Raw genomic sequence first — 20292 nt, 5'->3', positions numbered from 1 at the left:
TCAGCAGTGGTCATAGGACACTAGCGGCCTTAACACTCTGAATTTTTTTTCGGTATCACTGAGAAGGAGAGTTTTAAGGAGGGATTAGATGATAATACTTTGTAGTTGCTTATGGGGAGCTCCTCCCAAGCGCAAGGGGCGACCAAGAAAGAATGAAGGTGTTTGTTTGAAAATTTAACAAGTTAAGTGTTTAAAATTTAAAATGTACAGAAATCTGCTCATCAGAGATACCACTAGATATGTTTGTTGCCATTTTTGGGAGGTGAGGAGAGCAGGGGAGGATAATAAAACTGAGGTTGAGATTTTCAAAGACGCTGAATTCCTTTAGTTGCCGAACTTTCATGGGCTTTCAGTAGTAAAGAGCCTGACTCCTTTTTTAGATGCTTTTGAAATCTCAACCCTAAATCAACAAGACACTTATAACCACCACAGCCCTCTAAAACACAAACTGTGTTAATCCAGTGGTTATTACTTCAGGGAAGGCCTGAGAAGAACAGATGGACCTTGAACTATGCCTCAAAAATCAATGGACTTGGGCTTTGTAGCACCAGTGTGGTGAAATGAATTAAAAAATAAGAGGCCATCCACTGAGCACACTGCTGTTGGCACTCAATACTCAGTCACTTTTCAAATATTGCTGGTCTCTCTCCGGAGACATGGGCAACCTCAAAAAATGGTTGCACTGTGGTTGACGGCTCCAGGTGAAGTTCTTGGGAGCTGGAGGTCCTTGCCTATAGCTGACTCCCTCCTGCCAGAAAACAGAAGATAAGTTTGCTTTGTTATCTGTGGGTCACAATGTGAAGCCCATGTGCCTGCATGTTTCTTCCCACATAACATCAACTACATAATCTGAGAACTCTCCCCAGAATGCTCAATGAAGTGACTGTCTTTTCAGATGAAAGCATCTCACACGGTGTCTTAATAACAAATTATAAATGAAAATAATGAAACCAGCATGTGTACAACCAAGTAAACTCTTTGTAGTAGGGACTTCCTTTAATTTGTCTGTAAAGCACTATGTTTATTTGGGGAGTTATATAAATCTTACTACTCTTGTATATTTGATACCTATCTACTACCATTTTGGATACAACAGAAGTGGAGAAAATGTTTATGTATCATTATACTGACTTTTCACCTTTGTTCATAGTGGTTTGTATCTTTTTGATTTCATTAATATACCCTGATCAGCTTTGTCAACCTTATCTTTGTCAACATATGAGCTCTTTGTGCTTGTACAATTCCTAGCGTAAAGGGGCCATGATCTGGATTAGGCACTCTGGATGCTACCATATTATACATCTTTAATATATAATAGAACAGAATGAAGTCCACCAGTGAGATTCAGTAATAGAAAATAATTTTAAAACAATTTCTTAATATTTTTTTTTGTTTTAATATGCATCCTTAAAGGGGATGATATTACAGAAGATTGTCAGGAATATCTATAAGATAAATAGCAAAGCATTCAACTGCGTAATATTGCCTACAGTTACTCTACTGTATTAATTTGATTTCCTAGAAGCTTTTCATACACTTTGACCATCTCTTTTAACTTTGAGGACAATGCCATTTCAAGGTATTTTTAAAAGCATCATAGATGTTCTTAAGATAACAGTGGTTACAGCTTATTCAACTTGGACATAAAATTTACTATAATGAGTAATCCTGGGGCTACTCATGATATTAAGTACTGTGCCTGGTGGTAAGTATTTGCAGGTTTGCACCTGAAGTTGGTTGTTAATGGAAAAAGATTAAGATTGGTTTTATGTGCAGAACTAAATGGAAAGTACTTAATAAAAACAGGTTACAGTTTGAGAAGAGTGGCATCATCAGTGTAAACACTAGTGATCCAAAACGCAAACATTTTGTAAGGAATTTTATTGTTTTTGATAAAACTTCAGATAATGTTTTGTTTTTAAACCAAAGGGAGCCATAGTGTAGTATCTCAATTCAGTAACTACAGTTTCTTCGTCAAACGATCGTCCCTGTTGTATTCCACTGACGGTTATGCACGTATGCCCACCCGGAGCTTTTTAAGAGTAGTAGTGTCCCTTGGTCCATGCATGCACCCTTGTTTCACTTCATGGTACTGACTGAGGTAATAAAGGGCAGAGTGGACCGACAGCATGCTCAGTTCCTTTTCACCACCGCATGGTCGGTGCTTCTGCTGTTCTCCCATCCCTTGTGACGCACTTCCCAAACTTAGCAAAAACCACTGTTTTATTCTTGCACTTAGCCTTTTATTGTTTTTGTAATAGTTTTTAATTATAACAGCCCCCTTCCTTTTCTTCCCTCCCTTCCCCCAGCACCAAGCCTGAGTACATGATTATGCTGAAGATGAGGTTCAAGATCTGTGCTTCTTGCCTTTGCTCGTTGGATCAGTGATTAGCACCAGTGCTGCCTATACTGTTTGGGGGAAGCCCATGTCATGTCCAGGTGCCTTATCTGCCTCCTCTTCCCTGCCTGTACCTGGGAAGGCCAAGTTCTCTGCCTCAAGAAGCACCTCATAGAGCACCACAGTTGGACTCAGGCCGGAGATCCTCTCTCCCCTTCCCCCTGGTACATCAGTCTGAGCACTCAAGGAGTTCACCTCCTACCATGGAGTTCCAATTTGGTTCCACTAGTACCAGCACTACAGAGCCTGTGCCGGGGCTTAACTGTGAGGCAAGGAAGCATGCGCATAAGCATGGCAATAAATCTTCCTCAAGGCCTAAGAAAGATGCCGCATCGTCCACAAGTTCCAGTCACAGAGAAGTAGCATGATCCAAGGTCCGCAAACACAAGAAGTTGCATCAGAAACCAGACCCATCGGTCCCAGTTTCGGAGCAGCGTACCTCCTCTGCATTGGTGCCATTGAAGTCCCGGGAGTCGTCGCTTCCGAGGAAGCCCTCCACTCCCGTTCCAGCTCCGGTTCTGTCTGTGGAACGTGTGCTGTTGATACCAGAGAGGTTTGAATCCACTCCCAGCCCTCATGAACTGATTGCCCTGGGTGCAGTGAGGTCTCCGCATTTTCTGGTGCACTCACAACCTAAGCAGGCCCACTCCCTTATGTTAGGCATGCCGCCTTCAAGTCATGTTCCTGCATGCTCCCCTGTGGCTCACGCCACTCCACCAGCTCCAGTGGCATCACCCTTTGAACAAGGATCTGACTCTTCATCAGAGTGGGAAGACTTTGACAGTACACATGGTCCACCGTTCCTGTACTATTGACAGAATTACATGACAGTTCCACCAGCCCAGTGGCACTATCCTGCCCTAGCACAGGAATCACTGATACCCAGCTCCATTGGGACAACCACAACAGCTGTAGGATCTGCCTGGCTGGCTGTACTGGGGTTCTTGGTGGCTATATCTGCCTTCAGAACTATCTTGGTCTACCTGGGAGGAATCCCATATTTTGCCACTCCACCCTTCGTCAAGTTGACATTTGGAACCAGGACTGGAGGATGCACCAATTAGCCAGGGTCTGACAGTACCACTGGATACAGAGCGGTTCCCCTCATTGTCTCCTGATGCGGCTGAGTCATCGACATAGTCTTCTCCTCCGACGACTACTGCCAATTCCAGGAACACTTGGGGAGGGTGGCACCTGCTCTACACATTCTGTTGGAGTTGATGCAGGACAGTCAACATCAGTTGATGGACATTCTGCATGCATCGATACCAACCAGAGTGGCACTACTGATCAACGATGCCATTCTCCAACCAGCCCACACTTTCTGGCATACCCCAACCACATGAACTCCCACCCCAAAGGGATCTGAGTTTTTCTTAACCAAAAAATGTTGTGGAGGGTATCTAAGCTGCTTCAGAGCAAGACAGGCAGCAGCACATGCATTCCACCCCAGCTGACAAGGTAAGAGGTTAGACCTTCTAGATTGCAAGGTCTTTTCCTCATCCAGCCTTCAGTTCCGCATCTCTTACTACTTGGCACTGCTGGCTAAATATGACTTCTTGAAATATGGCCAGTTAGAGGACTTTGTGGACAAACTGCCCAACAGGGTCATGCCCGCTTCCACTCTGTCCTGGAGGAAGGCAAACTGGTAACCAAAATGATGCTACAGACTGTGGTAGATTCCACAGACACATCTTTGCTCACTGTAGCTACTGGGGTTGTTGTGAGGAGGGAATCCTGATTACATTCCTCTGGTTTCCCTAGAGTGGTTCAGAACATAATAAAAGACCTCCCCTTCGATGAAGCCCACCTTTTCAAGCAGAAGCTGATGATTTCCTGCATTCACTTAAATGCTCTAAAGCCACTCTGCGGTCGCTGGGTATTTATAAAGTTTTATCGTCCATCTTCTGCACAGTGATCTAGAGCTTCCCAGGTTTTCCACCAGCGAGCCTATTAGCCTCCCTAAAAGCATCCTGAAACCCAGAGGTCCGTTTGGCACTGTCCTCCGCACAAAACACCCTATCTTCATGTAAGTTATTTCTGAGTGCATGTAAAGAGCCACCTTGCGCCCCACCACTTTTACCAGTCACCCCCCTGGCGGGGGTGCAGTGTTGGACTTTCTACCAGCATGGATCCCTGAGATTTATGCTGGGCCCTTGACCCTTCCAATACAGAGCTCTCCCATTTGGACTCACCACTGCTCCCTGGACCTTCACCAAGGTTTTCTCTGTAGTGGCGGTCCACCTCCGGCATTGAGTCCTCATCTTACCTTACATGAACAGTTGGTTGCTAATGGCACGGTCCAGATGAAAACCTCAAGCATCAACATCCCAGCTGATCATGCTCACCCTGAGGAGAGGAGGAGAAGAAATACCAAAAAAATTGACTTTGGCTCTCATACAGTCCCTGGAGTTCATTGGAGCACAGGTCATTGGTTGACATGACCTCTGCATGTGCTTACCTGCCAGAGGACCGGTTCTGAACCCGGCTGGAACTGATCATTTTGTTAACTTCCAACCACTAAGTTCTGGTCAGTGCTTGCCATTCCCTTCTTGGCCATGTGGCACTGTGCCCATACCATTGTTGTTTCTGCTGTCTACAACTGTGGTTATAGAGCCCATTCTCCACTCCATTCCTTGGACGCCATTCTGACTGTCCTCCCTTCAGTGTTGGACAAACACAAATTAGGTTTGCTCCAGGATGTCCTTCCTTCCATCCTCCCCAAGCATGCTGATCATTACAGATGCATTGCTGGATGGATGGGGTGCCCACATGACTCAAGGAACTTGAACTGCTTGGAAGTACAGGCTGCATATCAACATCCTACAGCATCGGGCAGTACAACGAACATGTCACGCCTTTCTCCCATCCATCCACTCCCGTCATGTTCTCAAGTTGGACAATACCACTACAGTTTACTACATAAGCAAGCAAAGGGGTATGAGGTCTCCAGTACTTTGTGCAGAAGTGGTACGCCTCTGGAAATAGTGCATCGTGCACTGTATCCTGTTGTCAGCAGCCTATCTCCTGGGGACTCAGAATGTAGTTCCATATTCTCTCATCAGGAACTTTGTGACTGACCATGAATGGGAGCTACATGACTCAGTAGTTGCAGACGTTTTTGATCGCTGGGTGGCTTTTGGCCAGGGATCTCATTGCCTCCAATGCCAAATACTCCCAGTACTGTTCCAGGGGCATGCTCAGAGCCTGCTCCCAGGGCAATTTCTGGTCCTTGACTGATAGGACCAGATCAATTATGCCTTCCCTCCCTCCGCTTCTGCCCCATGTCCTTCACAAGATTTGAAAGGAGAGTGAGAGGGTCCTTCTGATCACCCTGTTCTGGCCTCTCCAGTTCTGGTTTCCCCTTCTTCTCCGCATCATCCACTCATGGTTCCAACATTTCCAGAACTCCTCACTCAACACAGAGGCAGGATCAGACACTCAGACCTGCAGATGCTTCACCTAAGAACCTATTTTGTTGATGGGCATCTTCGCTAGTGTGGCAGGAAAGAGTCCATGAGGCAATCCTACCAGGCCAAATGGAAACGTTTCGTCTTCTGAGCCCAACAGTCTGGTACCTGGCATTCTGCTCCTCCTGGACTATCTCCTATCCCTAAAAGCATCAGGACTCGCTCTCAGCTCCATCAAGGTGCATGTCACAGCCATTAGTGTTTTCCACACCCTCTATGGAAGGACACAGCTTTTACTCACCCATTGACCGTCAGGTTCTGGTAGGGCCTTGTGTGAACATATCCCCTTGTCCAACCCATCACTCTGCAGTAGGACCGTAACCTTGTCCTAATGGCACTCATGAAGCCACCCTTCAAACATCTGGCCTCCTGTTCTTTCTCTTCTCTCTATAAAGGTTGCCTTCCTGATAGCTACCACCTCTGCGAAAAGAGTTGGCGAAATGGGGGCCTGATGGCAGACCCCGCTTTCACCACATTACATAAGGGCAAGGTTTTCCCATGCTTACATCCTAAGTTTTTTTTCTAAAGGTGGTTTCCTGTTTTCACCTCAACCAACCCATACACTTTATTGCCGCCTTTCCAAAGCAGCACTCTTCAGCAGAGGAATGACAAGAAGAAAGTCAAGGAAAGCGTGGGCCCTTACTGAATGAGGGAGGCAACCTAGTGACAGAGGATGTGGAAAAAGCTAATGTACTCAATGCTTTTTTTGCCTAGTCTTCACGAACAAGGTCAGCTCCCAGACTACTGCACTGGGTAGCACAGCATGGGGAGGAGGTGACCAGCCCTCTGTGGAGAAAGAAGTGGTTCGGGACTGTTTAGAAAAGCTGGACATGCACAAGTCCATGGGGCCAGATGCGTTGCATCCGAGAGTGCTAAAGGAGTTGGCGGATGTGATTGCAGAGCCATTGGCCATTATCTTTGAAAACTCATGGCGATCGGGGGAAATCCTGACGACTGGAAAAAGGCTAATGTAGTGCCCATCTTTAAAAAAGGGAAGGAGGAGGATCCTGGGAACTACAGGCCAGTCAGCCTCGCCTCTGTCCCTGGAAAAATCATGGAGCATGTCCTCAAGGAATCAATTCTGAAGCACTTAGAGGAGAGGAAAGTGATCAGGAACAGTCAGCATGGATTCACCAAGGGCAAGTCATGCCTGACTAATCTAATTGCCTTCTGTGATGAGATAATTGGTCCTGTGGATGAAGGGAAAGCAGTGGATGTGCTGTTCCTTGACTTTAGCAAAGCTTTTGACACGGTCTCCCACAGTATTCTTGCCAGCAAGTTAAAGTAGTATGGGCTGGATGAATGGACTCTAAGGTGGATAGAAAGTTGGCTAGATTGTCGGGCTCAACGGGTAGTGATCAATGGCTCCATGTCTAGTCGGCAGCCGGTATCAAGCGGAGTGCCCTAAGGGTCGGTCCTGGGGCCGGTTTTGTTCAATATCTTCATTAATGATCTGGAGGATGGTGTGGATTGCACCCTCAGCAAGTTTGCAGATTACATTAAACTGGGAGGAGAGGTAGATACGCTGGAGGGTAGGGATAGCATACAGAGGGACCTAGACAAATTGGAGGATTGGGCCAAAAGAAATCTGATGAGGTTCAACAAGGACAAGTGGAGAGTCCTGCACTTAGGACGGAAGAATCCAATGTACCGCTACAGACTAGGGACTGAATGGCTAGGCAGCAGTTCTGCAGAAATGGACCTAGGGGTGACAGTGGACGAGAAGCTGGATATGAGTCAACAGTGTGCCCTTGTTGCCAAGAAGGCCAATGGCATTTTGGGATGTATAAGTAGGGGCATTGCCAGCAGATCAAGGGACGTGATCATTCCCCTCTATTCGACATTGGTGAGGCCTCATCTGGAGTACTGTGTCCAGTTTTGGGCCCCACACTACAAGAAGGATGTGGAAAAATTGGAAAGAGTCCAGCGGAGGGCAACAAAAATGATTAGGGGACTGGAACACATGACTTATGAGGAGAGGCTGAGGGAACTGGGATTGTTTAGTCTGCAGAAGAGAAGAATGAGGGGGGGATTTGATAGCTGCTTTCAACTACCTGAAAGGGGGTTCTAAAGAGGATGGCTCTAGACTGTTCTCAGTGGTAGCTGATGACAGAACAAGGAGTAATGGTTTCAAATTGCAGTGGGGGAGGTTTCGGTTGGATATTAGGAAAAACTTTTTCACTAAGAGGGTGGTGAAACACTGGAATGTGTTACCTAGGGAGGTGGTGGAATCTCCTTCCTTAGAAATTTTTAAAGTCAGGCTTGACAAAGCCCTGGCTGGGATGATTTAATTGGGGATTGGTCCTGCTTTGGGCAGGGGGTTGGACTAGATGACCTCCTGAGGTCCCTTCCAACCCTGATATTCTATGATTCTAGGGCACGGTTGATCCGCCCCACCCTTTATCACCTCTGTCGATATGAGGTGAAACAAGGGTGCATGCGGAGACCAACAGACATTACTACTTTTTAAAAGCTCTGGCTTCGGGCACATGGTGCATGCGCATAAGCCTTGGTGGAATACAGATAGGGACCACACATATCAAAGCACCTCCAGTTACAGGTAACCTCCTCTTTCTATTAGAGCACACAAGCAGATGAACAAAATTATAGTTCTGTTTGGCTTTAAGAAGATTCAGTTTGAATGATTGCATACATCAGAATGCTGAAACACGGTTATAAATGTTTTTAAATGTACTCAGAACTCCATCATTTGACCCTTTCTAATCTTTGTCTACAGGGCTCTTCTAGTTTTATTTAGATTTATGCAGTGATGGGAGCCGTATAAGACCTTAGGTACAGATTTAGGTGCGTGTTCTCCTTAAGTATTAAACTGCCTCTAGTAGTCTTGCTGCTCTGTTTTGTTTTTGTAGGCTGTGAGGATATTATTGCTGAGAGCATCTCACTAGACACTTTAATTGCCATTCTCAAGTGGAGTTCTCAGCCGTATGGCTCCAAGTGGGTATACCGCCAAGCATTGCATTTCCTCTGTGAGGAGTTTACCCAGGTCATGACTTCAGATGTCTTTTATGAACTGAGCAAGGACCACCTGCTGACTGCTATCCAGTCTGACTATTTACAGGTAAATGTTTAATCTCCTCCTTCCAAAAGTAGTTAATTATGTTTTGAAGCTGTATTTTACATTTAGCAGAAGCATTCAGAGTGAATAAAATCTTCCTAAATGGGAAGAATAGATATTAATATTCTTGTGCATTTGTGTGCGCAGAATAAAGCTTTCTCTTTAACTCACGTATACACAAAAACCACAGTAGAGGAACTGATTAAGGAAAGTACTTTGTTTTCTTGACTTTTAACCTAACTTAAACTGGCTGTATAAACTATTGCTTGAAAGTCTAAGAGTAGTCCACAGCTGTGAATTATTTTAAGTGAAACAGTTCTAGGTTAAACTTTTGCCTTGCCTGTTTAAGTTTTTATGGAAATTGCAGTCTCAGTTTTGCTACTTTGATGTATAAACTGTGTGCAAGCATTATTTTGGTTTGTGTTTAAACATACTGCTTATTTTTTACCTTAGAAATATTGATGATTACACTGATCTTCTGTGAGGATGTATACTGTTTGCTCTTACACTTTTCTTGAAGGGGCAGAAGTTTTGAAACCATAATATATGGCCTTTTTCTAAAATGTTCATTAGTAATTTAAATTAAATGTTAACAAAAACTAACAAAATTGATTTGAAGAGTCTTAATAAAAGTCTCTTCTTTCATTCTTCAACTCCTGTGATGTGGCCATTTCACTAGTTTTCCACTTATCAGGTTCTGTGTAGCCTGGAAAACTATGAACTTCTAATGACTTTGAACTTCATTCAACAAGTGGAAAAAATTATCATGGGTGGCATCAGCCCACGTCTTTCCTTTCCAAATCACCTTTTTAAACAACTACAGCCTGCTCTACGCTGGGGGGGTTGGGGGGATCAATCTGGGTTACGCAACTTCACCTACGTGAATAAAGTAGCTGAAGTCGACGTGCTTAGACCTACTCACTATGGTGTCTTCACTGTGGTGAATTGACTGCTGCCACTCCCCCGTCGACTCCGCCTGCGCCTCTCACGGTGGTGGAGTACAGAAGTCAAAGGGGGAGTGATCGGGGGGTTGATTATTATGTCTAGACTAGACACGATAAATCGACCCCCGCTGGATCGATGGCTGCCTACCAATGCGGCGGGTAACATAGACATACCTAAAGAGTAGTCACTCAGATGAACCTTTATTTTTGTACTTTCCCACCTGTCTGTTTTCTCTTTCCTCTCAAAGTAATTATGTTTGCAGTGTGGCTGAATGTGTGAGTTAAATCTAGACTCCGAATGACATAAGTGCCATTCTGTGGCAGTGATGTTCAGCCAGCAATGCATTTAGCCTCTGTGTCCTTTCTTCCCTTCTCATTTAGAGTCTGCTGATTCAAGCCAAAGCTCCTCATAATTTCATAGTGATGTGCTGTAGATCCTGGAATAACTTCTGTAACTTCTATGGCTTGATGAAAGTTCATTCTTAATCATGATTTATTGGCATTTTCTCATGGTCCCAGACTGCTAGTTCTTGTAGTTTGGCCCTTGGCATCCTAGAAATAGACAATAGGCAAAGAGTAATGGCCATACTGCGCCACACAAGTGATCCATGAGTAACAGAGCTGGTTGGATGTCTTTTGACAATGTTTTTCATCAGAAAATGCCAATTTGTTAAAACTAAGACTTTTTTGCAGAAACATATTGGTTTCAATTTGAAGATTTCTCGTGTGTAGGATGGAATTTCTGGTCAAAACTAGAGAGAGACTCACTGTATAGTTGACTGATTAGGGCATTTTCCTGGGATGTTTTAAAACCAGGTTCAGATCTCTCTCTGAATTAGGCAGAGCAGGGACTTAAATCTGAGTCTCCCACATCAGAGATAAGTGCCCTATACGTGTGTATGTGTGAGTAAGTAAGAAATGTCTTTTGATGTGGAACAAAAACAAATGTCAAAACCTCTCCTCACCCCCTTAAATGAATTCTTGTTTTCTGACCAGCCCTAGTTAGTAAGCTTCTGCGACTTGGGAGATATGTTGAAGCAGTTATGCTAATGGCCTGCCTCTCTAACACCTTTGTCTTAGAAGAAAGGTTGTAACTATGGGGCAAAATTTAAAGAACTTAAGAGTGAAACTATCCAGGCCATGTCCTAGAAGCTTCAGTTCTGCAGCACAAATCTGTCATGTCAGACAGTCTTTACATTGGGTGTTCCCAGTCCCCAGGGCAACTGGGGGCAGACCAGATCTTTTTCTCTGAGCCTGGGCTTAGAACCGCACCTCAGGAAGAACTCTCCAGAATTCTCTGCCTCCAAGTAACAGACACAATAGTCTCCAGGTCTCCATCCTTAGCAGAGCTTTCAAAAGACGTTTAACTAATGTCTTGGTTTCTTCAGTGGCTTCAAGGTATTCCTCAAAACTACAAAAGAAAAGCAGAAAAATGTGTTTGGCTTTCTGAGAAGGATTTGAAGGACAGCATCTCTTCTCCCTTTCCCACCCTCAGAAATGGCAGATGGAGAAAACAGGCCGAAGGAACCCAGCTCCCAGCTGGAGTATGGGCAAGATCCACACCAATGGACTCAAACAGGCCACAGTGAAACCAGCTCCCAGTAGGAATGGGTCAAGGTCTCTGAGCGGTGCTTCAGGATTGGCCCTTTCCTGGGAGTGGACCACTTCAGAAAAGGAGGCTTGAGAAAATCTGAGAACTGTATGCAGTAGAACTCACTCATTGCTCCAGAGGCAAGTTGATTCTTTCCCCAAAGTAAATTAAAATATACCAACATGATTAAGATCTTTGTTAGCATCAAATGATGCAGGTTGCAATAGTCCATCTCGTGCTCATTGGAACAGTAGCACCAGTTCCATGGAGAGAGACACATTTTGGTACAGTCACACAATTGTCTGTGGTACAAAATAAAACAATGCAGCCCATTTAAGATCTCAGGTCTTAGCTCTACAAGGAGATATACATTCCAAATGGAAATACTGAAATCTATCATTACAGAATTATCTTCCCAGAGTTTCAGAATATGAAAACAAACTGCTGGAATCTAGTGAATATATGATTAGGGAGAGTCACTCAAAGATAGTTTGGCTTCTGTTACAACAAGCATTTTCAATATAGTATAGTCTCCTTTTGGACTTGCAACTTCTGCATGATTATTCACAAATTGCCATATCATCCCTTCCTTCAAGCAAAAGGGATTTATGTCTACCATTGTCCAACTGGCTTCTCATCATGTTATGCAGGGCCCAGAAGCCACCACCAAGTCTCTAGAAACATGACTTTGAATGAACAAGTGGAAGGGCCAGTTACAGCCTTCACAAAATGTGGACATCTTCTATTTTCCAAGACCAACTTTATTTCAGAAAAGAGATAGAAGATTGTGTCTTATTTGCCAAAAGTTAGCACATGCCTCCTAAAATAAACTGAGTCAGTTCCTGGGGTAGTGGGTCTTGTGTTAACACCCAGCACAATTCTTGCTTTGTTTCCAACCATGAATTGCAACAAATCAGTATATATAGATCTTTATCCAGATCTATAATCTCATAGTGAACTGGTTCTTAATATTATTTAAGTTACCAGATGTAAAGTCCAGAGAATCTGGTCATAAGTGCAGGTCCCAGATTGCATGTAGAAATATATCTAGACTCATATGACTTCAGAGAGGCTGGGTGGCCCAAGGAGAAGACATGGAGTATACCCTGTCTCATGCGATGGACCATCACGCTCACTCCTTCATTTTTGCAGATGATTCTTCAGACACATGGGGTATGTTTCTAAAAAGGCAAAAAACCTTCAGCACTCTTTGGAGAAGCAGCTTTGCTCATGTCCTGTCCATGTTCACTCTGTTCCTCGGGGTTCTACACCAAGAAGGAAAGTTAAGGTTTGCCAGCTCAGCAAGACACACTTAGAACTGAGGGAATGCTGTTGACCATCTAGCCTTTAAGTGCATCCAGTGCTGCCTAACCCATCAGCTGGGAAGCTGAGAGAGAGGAACTATGGTCACTTGTTCTAAAATGGTGATAAATATTGTACTAGCATCTTAGAGGAAATTTACAAATTTTGTCTCTGTATATATCACTTGAGGTTTAGATATTGGCATTACAAGAAAGAGACAGGGGCCAAGTCGGCTGAAGCAAAGGGTATTGTAGTGTTTTTACAAGATTCCCCAACCATGGGGATCAAGGCCAAAACTGCTTGGAAAGACAAGTCAGTCACTGCAGGCATATTTCACTGTAAGAAACCCATTCCTAATCATTGTCACATAACAGATTCCTGAGTATCACCAATCTTAACAAATCTCTCACAATGTGAAGATTCCTGTCATGATCTTGATCTGTGCAATACAAATCCTAATAAAACCAACCTTCAGCTTCAGTTTGTATGTCCCTTCCTCTTCTCACTAAAACTATCTTGCCTATTCACCACCTTCTTTCCCAGGGGCTTTTAGAGCTTGCCATGCTTCACTGAAAACCTGTTATATGTTCTATCAAACATGGTGGTTCCATTACTAGCCAGGCCTCCGTCCCCACTTCCACCTGTAATAAGTGGTGATATTGTCCTTCTAGATGAATCCAAACATCCTAGGTAAGTAAAATTCATGTTAGATGTGAACAGAGCTTACAGGGGGTAAAACTCCTCTCACTACCATGCATTCTGTGAAAACAGCAGCCATTTAATGGGCAAAGAGGTCACGTGTGTTATGATGAGACCTCCCACCCACACTTTCTCAAACACTATGTTGACATCTTCAGTCCTCCTGATGCAACGTTTGGTAGCAAAGATGTTCCAGACCAGGAGGCCCCAGTAACCCACAAGTTCATCTTCAATCCTGTGTGGGTAAATTGAATCCTTGCTCCCTTCCTAGGGATGGCTTTCTGCATCCCACTGTGAAGACTGACAGAAAGGGGACTGAGAGAGGTAAAATTCTGTTACTTGTGAATTTTCATTCTAGGACTGTCCTTTGGAAGGTTGGAATATGTCCAGGGTATTTTCTTGCTATTGCTCTCTTAATCACTTTGAAAGGGAAGAATGTGTTTCTCCAGGAAATCCCTAAATTTCATGTCACAACAATACTTCAAATGGTTTGAGTTGAATAGTGCTTTTGAACTTCTATATAATTAGCATTCTTCAGCTTTGGAAGCTATAATTCTGGAGAGTTCCTTCTGTGGGGTGATCCTAAATTCAGGCTCTGAGCAAAGATCTGGTCTGTTCCTAGTTCCCCTGGAGACAGGGAATGCCCACTGTGAAGTCTGTCTGACATGGAGGGTTCTAGAATAAAAATTCACTGATAAGACACAATTTTCCCTTTTAAGCTTACAAAACTTGTTTTTGAAGATCATGTTCATGTCTGTAACTGGGGACAAACTAAGAAAATTATATTTTTACAAAGTAATATATAGGATTGTTATAGGGTTACCACCTTTGAAATGCAAAATAAATGCATCCCCACCTCACAAGGCAAGCCTGCTGCAACTCCAACCACAAGGTAACTTCACAAACCCCCCTTCAGCAGCCACTTATAGTATCTAGAGAGGGAACACACATAAGGTTGATAACATAATTTTCTTTTTTTAAACTGCGGAAGTGGGAACACTGCAGCATCTTTAGCTGGACACTAGAGCTGTCAAACAATTTTGAAAAATTAATCGCAATTAATTGTGAGTAGGGCTATTGATCGCAGTTAACTCACGCGATTAACTCAAAAAAATTAACTGATTAAAAAATTAATTTTGATTAATCACACTGTTAAACACTAGAATACCAATTGAAATTGATTAAATATTTTTGGTTTTCTTCATTTTCAAATATATTGATTTCTATTACAACACAGAATACAAAGTGTACAGGGCTCACTTTATTATTTTTTGTTACTAATATTTGCACTGTAAAAATGATAAAAGAAAGTATTTTTCAGTTCACCTCATACAAGTACTGTACTGCAATCTCTATCATGAAAGTGTAACTTACAAATGTAGAATTGTGTTTATTAGATTTGTTTTGGTTTTGAGTGCAGTTATGTAAAACTTTACAAGTCCACCTCAGACCTCCTTCAGCCAATTGCTAAGACAAACAAATTTGTTTACATTTACGGGAGATACTGCTGCCTGCTTCTTATTTACAACGTCATCTGAAAGTGAGAACAGGTGTTCGCATGTCACTTTTGTAGATGGTGTAGCAAAGTATTTACGTGCCAGATATGCTAAACATTCATATGCCCCTTCATGCTTCAGCCACCATTCCAGAGGACATGCTTCCATGCTGATGATGATAGTTAAAAAAATAGTGCATTAATTAAATTTGTGACTGAACTCCTTGGGGAAGAATTGTATGTCCCCTGCTCTGTTTTACTCGCATTCTGACATAAATTTCATGTTATAACAGTCTCGGATGATGACCCAACACATGTTGTTTGATTTACGAACACTGTCACTGCAGATTTTGACAAAATGCAAAGAAGGTATCACTGTGAGATTTCTAAAAATAGCTACAGCGCTTGACCTAAGATTTAAGAATCTGAAGTGCCAAACAAAATCTGAGAGGGACAAGGTGTGGAGCATGCTTTCAGAAGTCTTAAAAGAACAAAACACTGATGCAGAAACTACAGAACCCGAACCACCACCACCACCAAAAATAAATAAATAAATAAAAAATCAACCTTCTGCTGGTGGCATCTGACTCCAGCCATGAAAATGAACATGCATTGGTCTGCTCTGCTTTGGATTGTTAACGAGCAGAACCTGTCATCAGCATGGATGCATATCTTCTGGAATCGTGGTTGAAGCATAAAGGGACATCTGAATCTTTAGCGTATCTGAATCTTTAGCGTATCTGGCACATAAATATCTTTCGACACAACAGTGCCATGCAAATGCCTGTTCTCACTTTTTGGAGACATAAACAAGAAGCGGGCAGCATTATCTCCTACAAATGTAACCAAACTTGTTTGAGCAATTGGCTGAAATAGGACTGAGTGGACTTTTAGGCTCTAAAGTTTTACACTGTTTTTTATTTTTGAGTGCAGTTATGTAACCAAAACAAATCTACGTTTGTAAGTTGCACTTTCACAATAAAGACTGCACTACAGTAATTGTATGAGGTGAATTGAAAAATATTATTCATTTTGCTTATCTTTATTACAGTGCAAATATTTGTAATAAAATATAAAGTGAGCACTATAGACTGTTTTGTGTTGTAATTGAAATCAATATATTTGAAAATGTAGAAAAACATCCAAAAATATTCATAATATACTTAAATTGGTATTCTATTATTGTTTAATAGTGCGATTAAAACTGTGATTAATCACAATTAATATTTGTAATCGAGTTAATTTGTTTTGAGTTAATCACTTGAGTTAACTGCGATTGATGGCCCTACTGGGCACAAAGTTTTAGCATTAGATATCTTTCCCCACTTCTCCCCCCAGTGTATTGTGATGATGATGGAAAGCTTTAGATCCTGCTTTTTAAAAAAAAAAAAAAGGGGGGGTGGGGGCAGATTAAATTATTTCCCTGGCAACTGGTAAAAATACCGACCCGGTGGTAACTCTAGATTGCTGAGAAGAAAAGGGTGGAGCATGTGGCACAGGTGAGTTCCAGAACTTTTTATGAATAGAAAGAATTTATTAAAAATGGAGATTTTTTTTTAACTCTAGAAACAATATTTTTTTAAAAAAACTTTACAAACTCCTAAAAGAGAGAAGGCAGTGGGGGAAGACACTTGTAAAATCATAATGAAAAAAACCAAACAACGTTAGCAGGTTTGAGGAGGATTTATTTTTGTTTTTTTAAATAGTCACTTTGTAGATTAGATGAATTACACCAGGTTCTTTGCAAACTGTATTGCTTTGGGAAACGTATATTGTATAGCAGAACCTAAAGCTAGATATTCCTACTCTATCTTTTCCTAAGTTTAGCTATCAGTTTTACTACAAAGTACTTGAAGCAATAGTGGTACAGTAGAATGAAGGCTAATGTGAATATGCTTTTGTTGTGAGGTGACTCAGTTAAGTTTTTTGAGAAATATTTGTATGTTCAGTGGTTCCCATGCAACGCATTGTTAATAAACTAAGTATGCATTGTGTTCCCTTTCTTTATTGTAGGCAAGTGAACAAGATATTCTTAAGTATCTTGTTAAATGGGGAGAACATCAGTTGATGAAAAGAATAGCAGACAGAGGTAAGAACCTTGTTTTTAAAAAATGAATGGAATGGAGGACATTTCAAACTGATAGTTTGTAGTTCAAGAAAACATGTAATCTGACTATACTGTGAGCAAAGGAAAGCTAAACAAAAGCACTACACTGGGAATTTGTCTTCACTGAGGGCATGTCTTCACTAGCAATGCCATAGCAGCGCTTTAACATGGCTGTGTAGTCACAGCATAGTGCTGGGAGAGAGCTCTCCCAGCACTATAAAATAATCACCTCTATGAGGGGAGTAGCTACCTGCCCTGGGATCACTGTCTACACTGGCACTTCACAACGCTGAAACGTTCAGTGCTCAAGGGGGTGTTTTTTCATACCCCGGAGCAAGAAAGTTGCAGCACTGTAAAGTGCCAGTGTAGACAAGCCCTGAAACATCAGTAGTAGAAAATAGCCAAAAGCACAAGCACTCTTGATATTAGAGAGACCGGATAGATGAGGTAATAACTTTTATTTTATCTTCCTCGGATAGTGAAAGAGACAAGCTTTTGACCTACACAGAGCTCTTCTTCAGGTCTGGGAAAGGTACTCAGAGTGTTACAGCTAGATACAAAGGGGGATCAGTTAAAATAAGACCATTTAAGACAAAATGGCCAGTTAACACCTCTACAGTCATAGGTAAGGCCCTACCAAATTCACGATCTGAAATCAGCCTTTCCCTGTGAAATCTGATCTCCCCTGCTGCTGGGAGCCTGTGGCTCCTAGCTGCTAGTCCAGCCATACTGGGGAGGGACAGGACTTGTCTTTCCCCTGCATGGCTGCTCTTGGTGGGGAGATCAGATCCACCTCCAGAGGCAGCACAGAAATGAGGGTGGTACGCCCTCTCTTCTGTGCTGGAGCAGGTTCTCTCACTACGCTGGCTGGACTTGGGACTTCCTTAATCTGTCACTGGCCTGGACTAGGAGCCCCCGGCTGGGATGCTCCTAGCGGCATAGGGGAGATTCTACCCACCTTCACCTCCCAGAACCTCCTCTAACTGCAAAAATCTCGGAGGCTGCTACCTAGGCAGCACAGAAGTGAGGGTGGCAATCTTGGATCCCCCAACAACTTTGCAACCCCCCCACGATCCCATTTTGGGTTGGGACCCCTATGGTTACAACACTGTGAAATTTCAGCTTTGAACATCTGAAATTGTGACATTGACCAATTTTAAAACCCTCTGGCTGTGAAATTGACCATAATGGACCCTGAATTTGGTAGGGCCATAGTCATAAGACAAAGGGGGTTAGTTGGTTACAGATTGGATTTATGGCTTCTTATAACAGTGTCTTTAAGTCCATGACTTTTGGTGTCTAGCAGAATTTTGGATTTAAGTTCCCAGGCTCATCTTCTGAAGGTGTTGTACAGCTATGGAGTGATGTTTTTTTGAGAAGCGTTCGTCCAGAGGTGATATGGTGTTTTTGTCTTTTTTATTTTTCTGAGTTCTTTCAAGAGCATAGTGATTGTCTCATTTCCCCCACTGAATTAAAGGGACATTTAATGCACTGGATATGGTACACCACATGTTGTAATAGTAATGTGTAGAACCCGTGGATATTGAAGGGTATGTTGTGGTGGGTGTTGAACATCATACCAGTGGAGATATGTCTGTAGGTTTTTTGCATCTGTTATGGCAGGGTCTGGTACCATTTTGAGTTTGTGTGCCCTGGTCTGTGGGGAACTTGCCTCTGGAGAGGGGATTTGGGAAGGATTTCTTTCAGGATATGGTCCTCATCAAGTATGGGTTGTTGTTGCTTGTTTGATACCCCATATGCTTTCCTATGTGGGATGATAGGTGACAACTAGGAGTGTGTGGTCAGCAGTTTTTTTTCTGATATTGAAGCAGGTTCTCTTGGGGTATTTGGGTGGTCCATTCCATGATGCAGTCTACTTCTCTGGTGGAATATCCTTGTTTGGGTAAGGCAGTGGTTTTCAAACTGTGGGTCACGACCCAGTACTGGGTCACGGAATGTAAGGCACTGGGTCGCGGCGGCTCTGGTCAGCACAGCCATTAAAAGTCCTGTCAGCGGTGCTGCCCAGATATCCCCTATCTGTTCTGACACTGTGCTACACCCTGGAAACGGCCAGCAGCAGGTCTGGCTCCTAGGCAGGGGGGCCACGGGGCTCTGTGCGCTGCCCCTGCCCTAATCACCGGTGCTACACTCCCATTGGCCGGGAATCCATTGCGGGGGGGCGGCGGTGCCTGTGGGCAAGAGCTGCTCCGAGTTACTTGCGCGCCTCCGCCTAGGAGCCAGACCTGCTGCTGGCCATTTCCGGGGCGTAGTGCAGTCCGCAGTGCCAGGACAGGTGTGAAACCTGCCTTAGCCCCCCCACTGCACCACTGACTGGGAGCCGCCCGAGGTAATCCTGCACCCCAGCCCTGAGCCCACCCCAAATCCCTCATCCCTAGCCCCATCTAAGAGCCTGCACCCCCGGCCCAGAGCTCTGACCCCCTCCCACACCCCAACTCCCTGCCCCAGCCCTGAGCCCCCCCAAACCCAAAGCCCCCCTCCTGCGCCCCAAACCCCTCATCTCCAACCCCACCCCAGAGCCTGCAGCGCCAGCCCAGAGCACCCTCCCACACCCCTCATTTCCACCCCGCAGCCCTTACCCCTGCAACCCAACCCTCTGCCCCAGCCCTGAGCCCCTCCCACATCCCAAACCCCTCTTCCCTCAGCACTCAAACTGATTTAAATCACTCGTCAGGAAGACTCAATTTAATCATGGATTTCTACATAAAAGTGCATTTTTGTTGGTTGTTATAACCTTAATACATATTCTTCACAACTCAGAGATAGATATAGTTTCATTTTTAGAACGTACCCGCTATACATTTTTAAAGCGATTTATTTTGAAAACTTTTTAGATTAGTTTTACAGCTATATCAGAAAATGAATGATTGTTTGGTTATTTCATTTACCAAAGGTAATTGAAGCAGATATTTATGAAGTCATTGAGAGGTGAACTATCTCCAATTCAACTGGTTAATCGTTAATATTTGGAGGATTTTCTTGTTATGTTGTATTAGGAGGAGAACATCACCAGACAGATATTTAAATTGTTTTATTTAACTAAAACAACAACGTTATGTATTCTGGATTTTTTTCTTCAACAGCAGACATATAATATATTAACAAAACAAGCATATGAATTTTTGAATTTAGTTAAACATTCAAGTTTTTTAAAATCAGGTTTGTTTTTGTTAAAATTGTTTTTAACTAAAA

At 43.2% G+C, this 20292-nt stretch overlaps 1 protein-coding gene across 7 annotated transcripts in view; it reads left to right on the top strand.

The window, feature by feature from the left end:
* Nucleotides 1–20292, top strand: part of BTBD7 (BTB domain containing 7) — a 109011-nt gene that overhangs the window by 64363 nt on the left and 24356 nt on the right. For 6 of the 7 annotated variants that reach the window (XM_048853258.2, XM_075129840.1, XM_075129839.1 and 3 more), the window contains 2 exons: nucleotides 8739–8947; nucleotides 16989–17064. In XM_048853258.2, coding sequence (XP_048709215.1) covers nucleotides 8739–8947; nucleotides 16989–17064 — 285 coding nt within the window. The remainder of the gene's footprint in view (nucleotides 1–8738; nucleotides 8948–16988; nucleotides 17065–20292) is intronic. The other variant, XR_007357142.2, reaches the window with a different exon arrangement.

The sequence above is a fragment of the Caretta caretta genome, chromosome 6 (genome assembly GCF_965140235.1).
Source record: "Caretta caretta isolate rCarCar2 chromosome 6, rCarCar1.hap1, whole genome shotgun sequence".
NCBI lineage: Eukaryota > Metazoa > Chordata > Testudines > Cheloniidae > Caretta > Caretta caretta.
The sequence above is the reverse complement of the archived record's forward strand: the minus strand, read 5'-3'. Positions and strand labels throughout refer to the sequence as shown.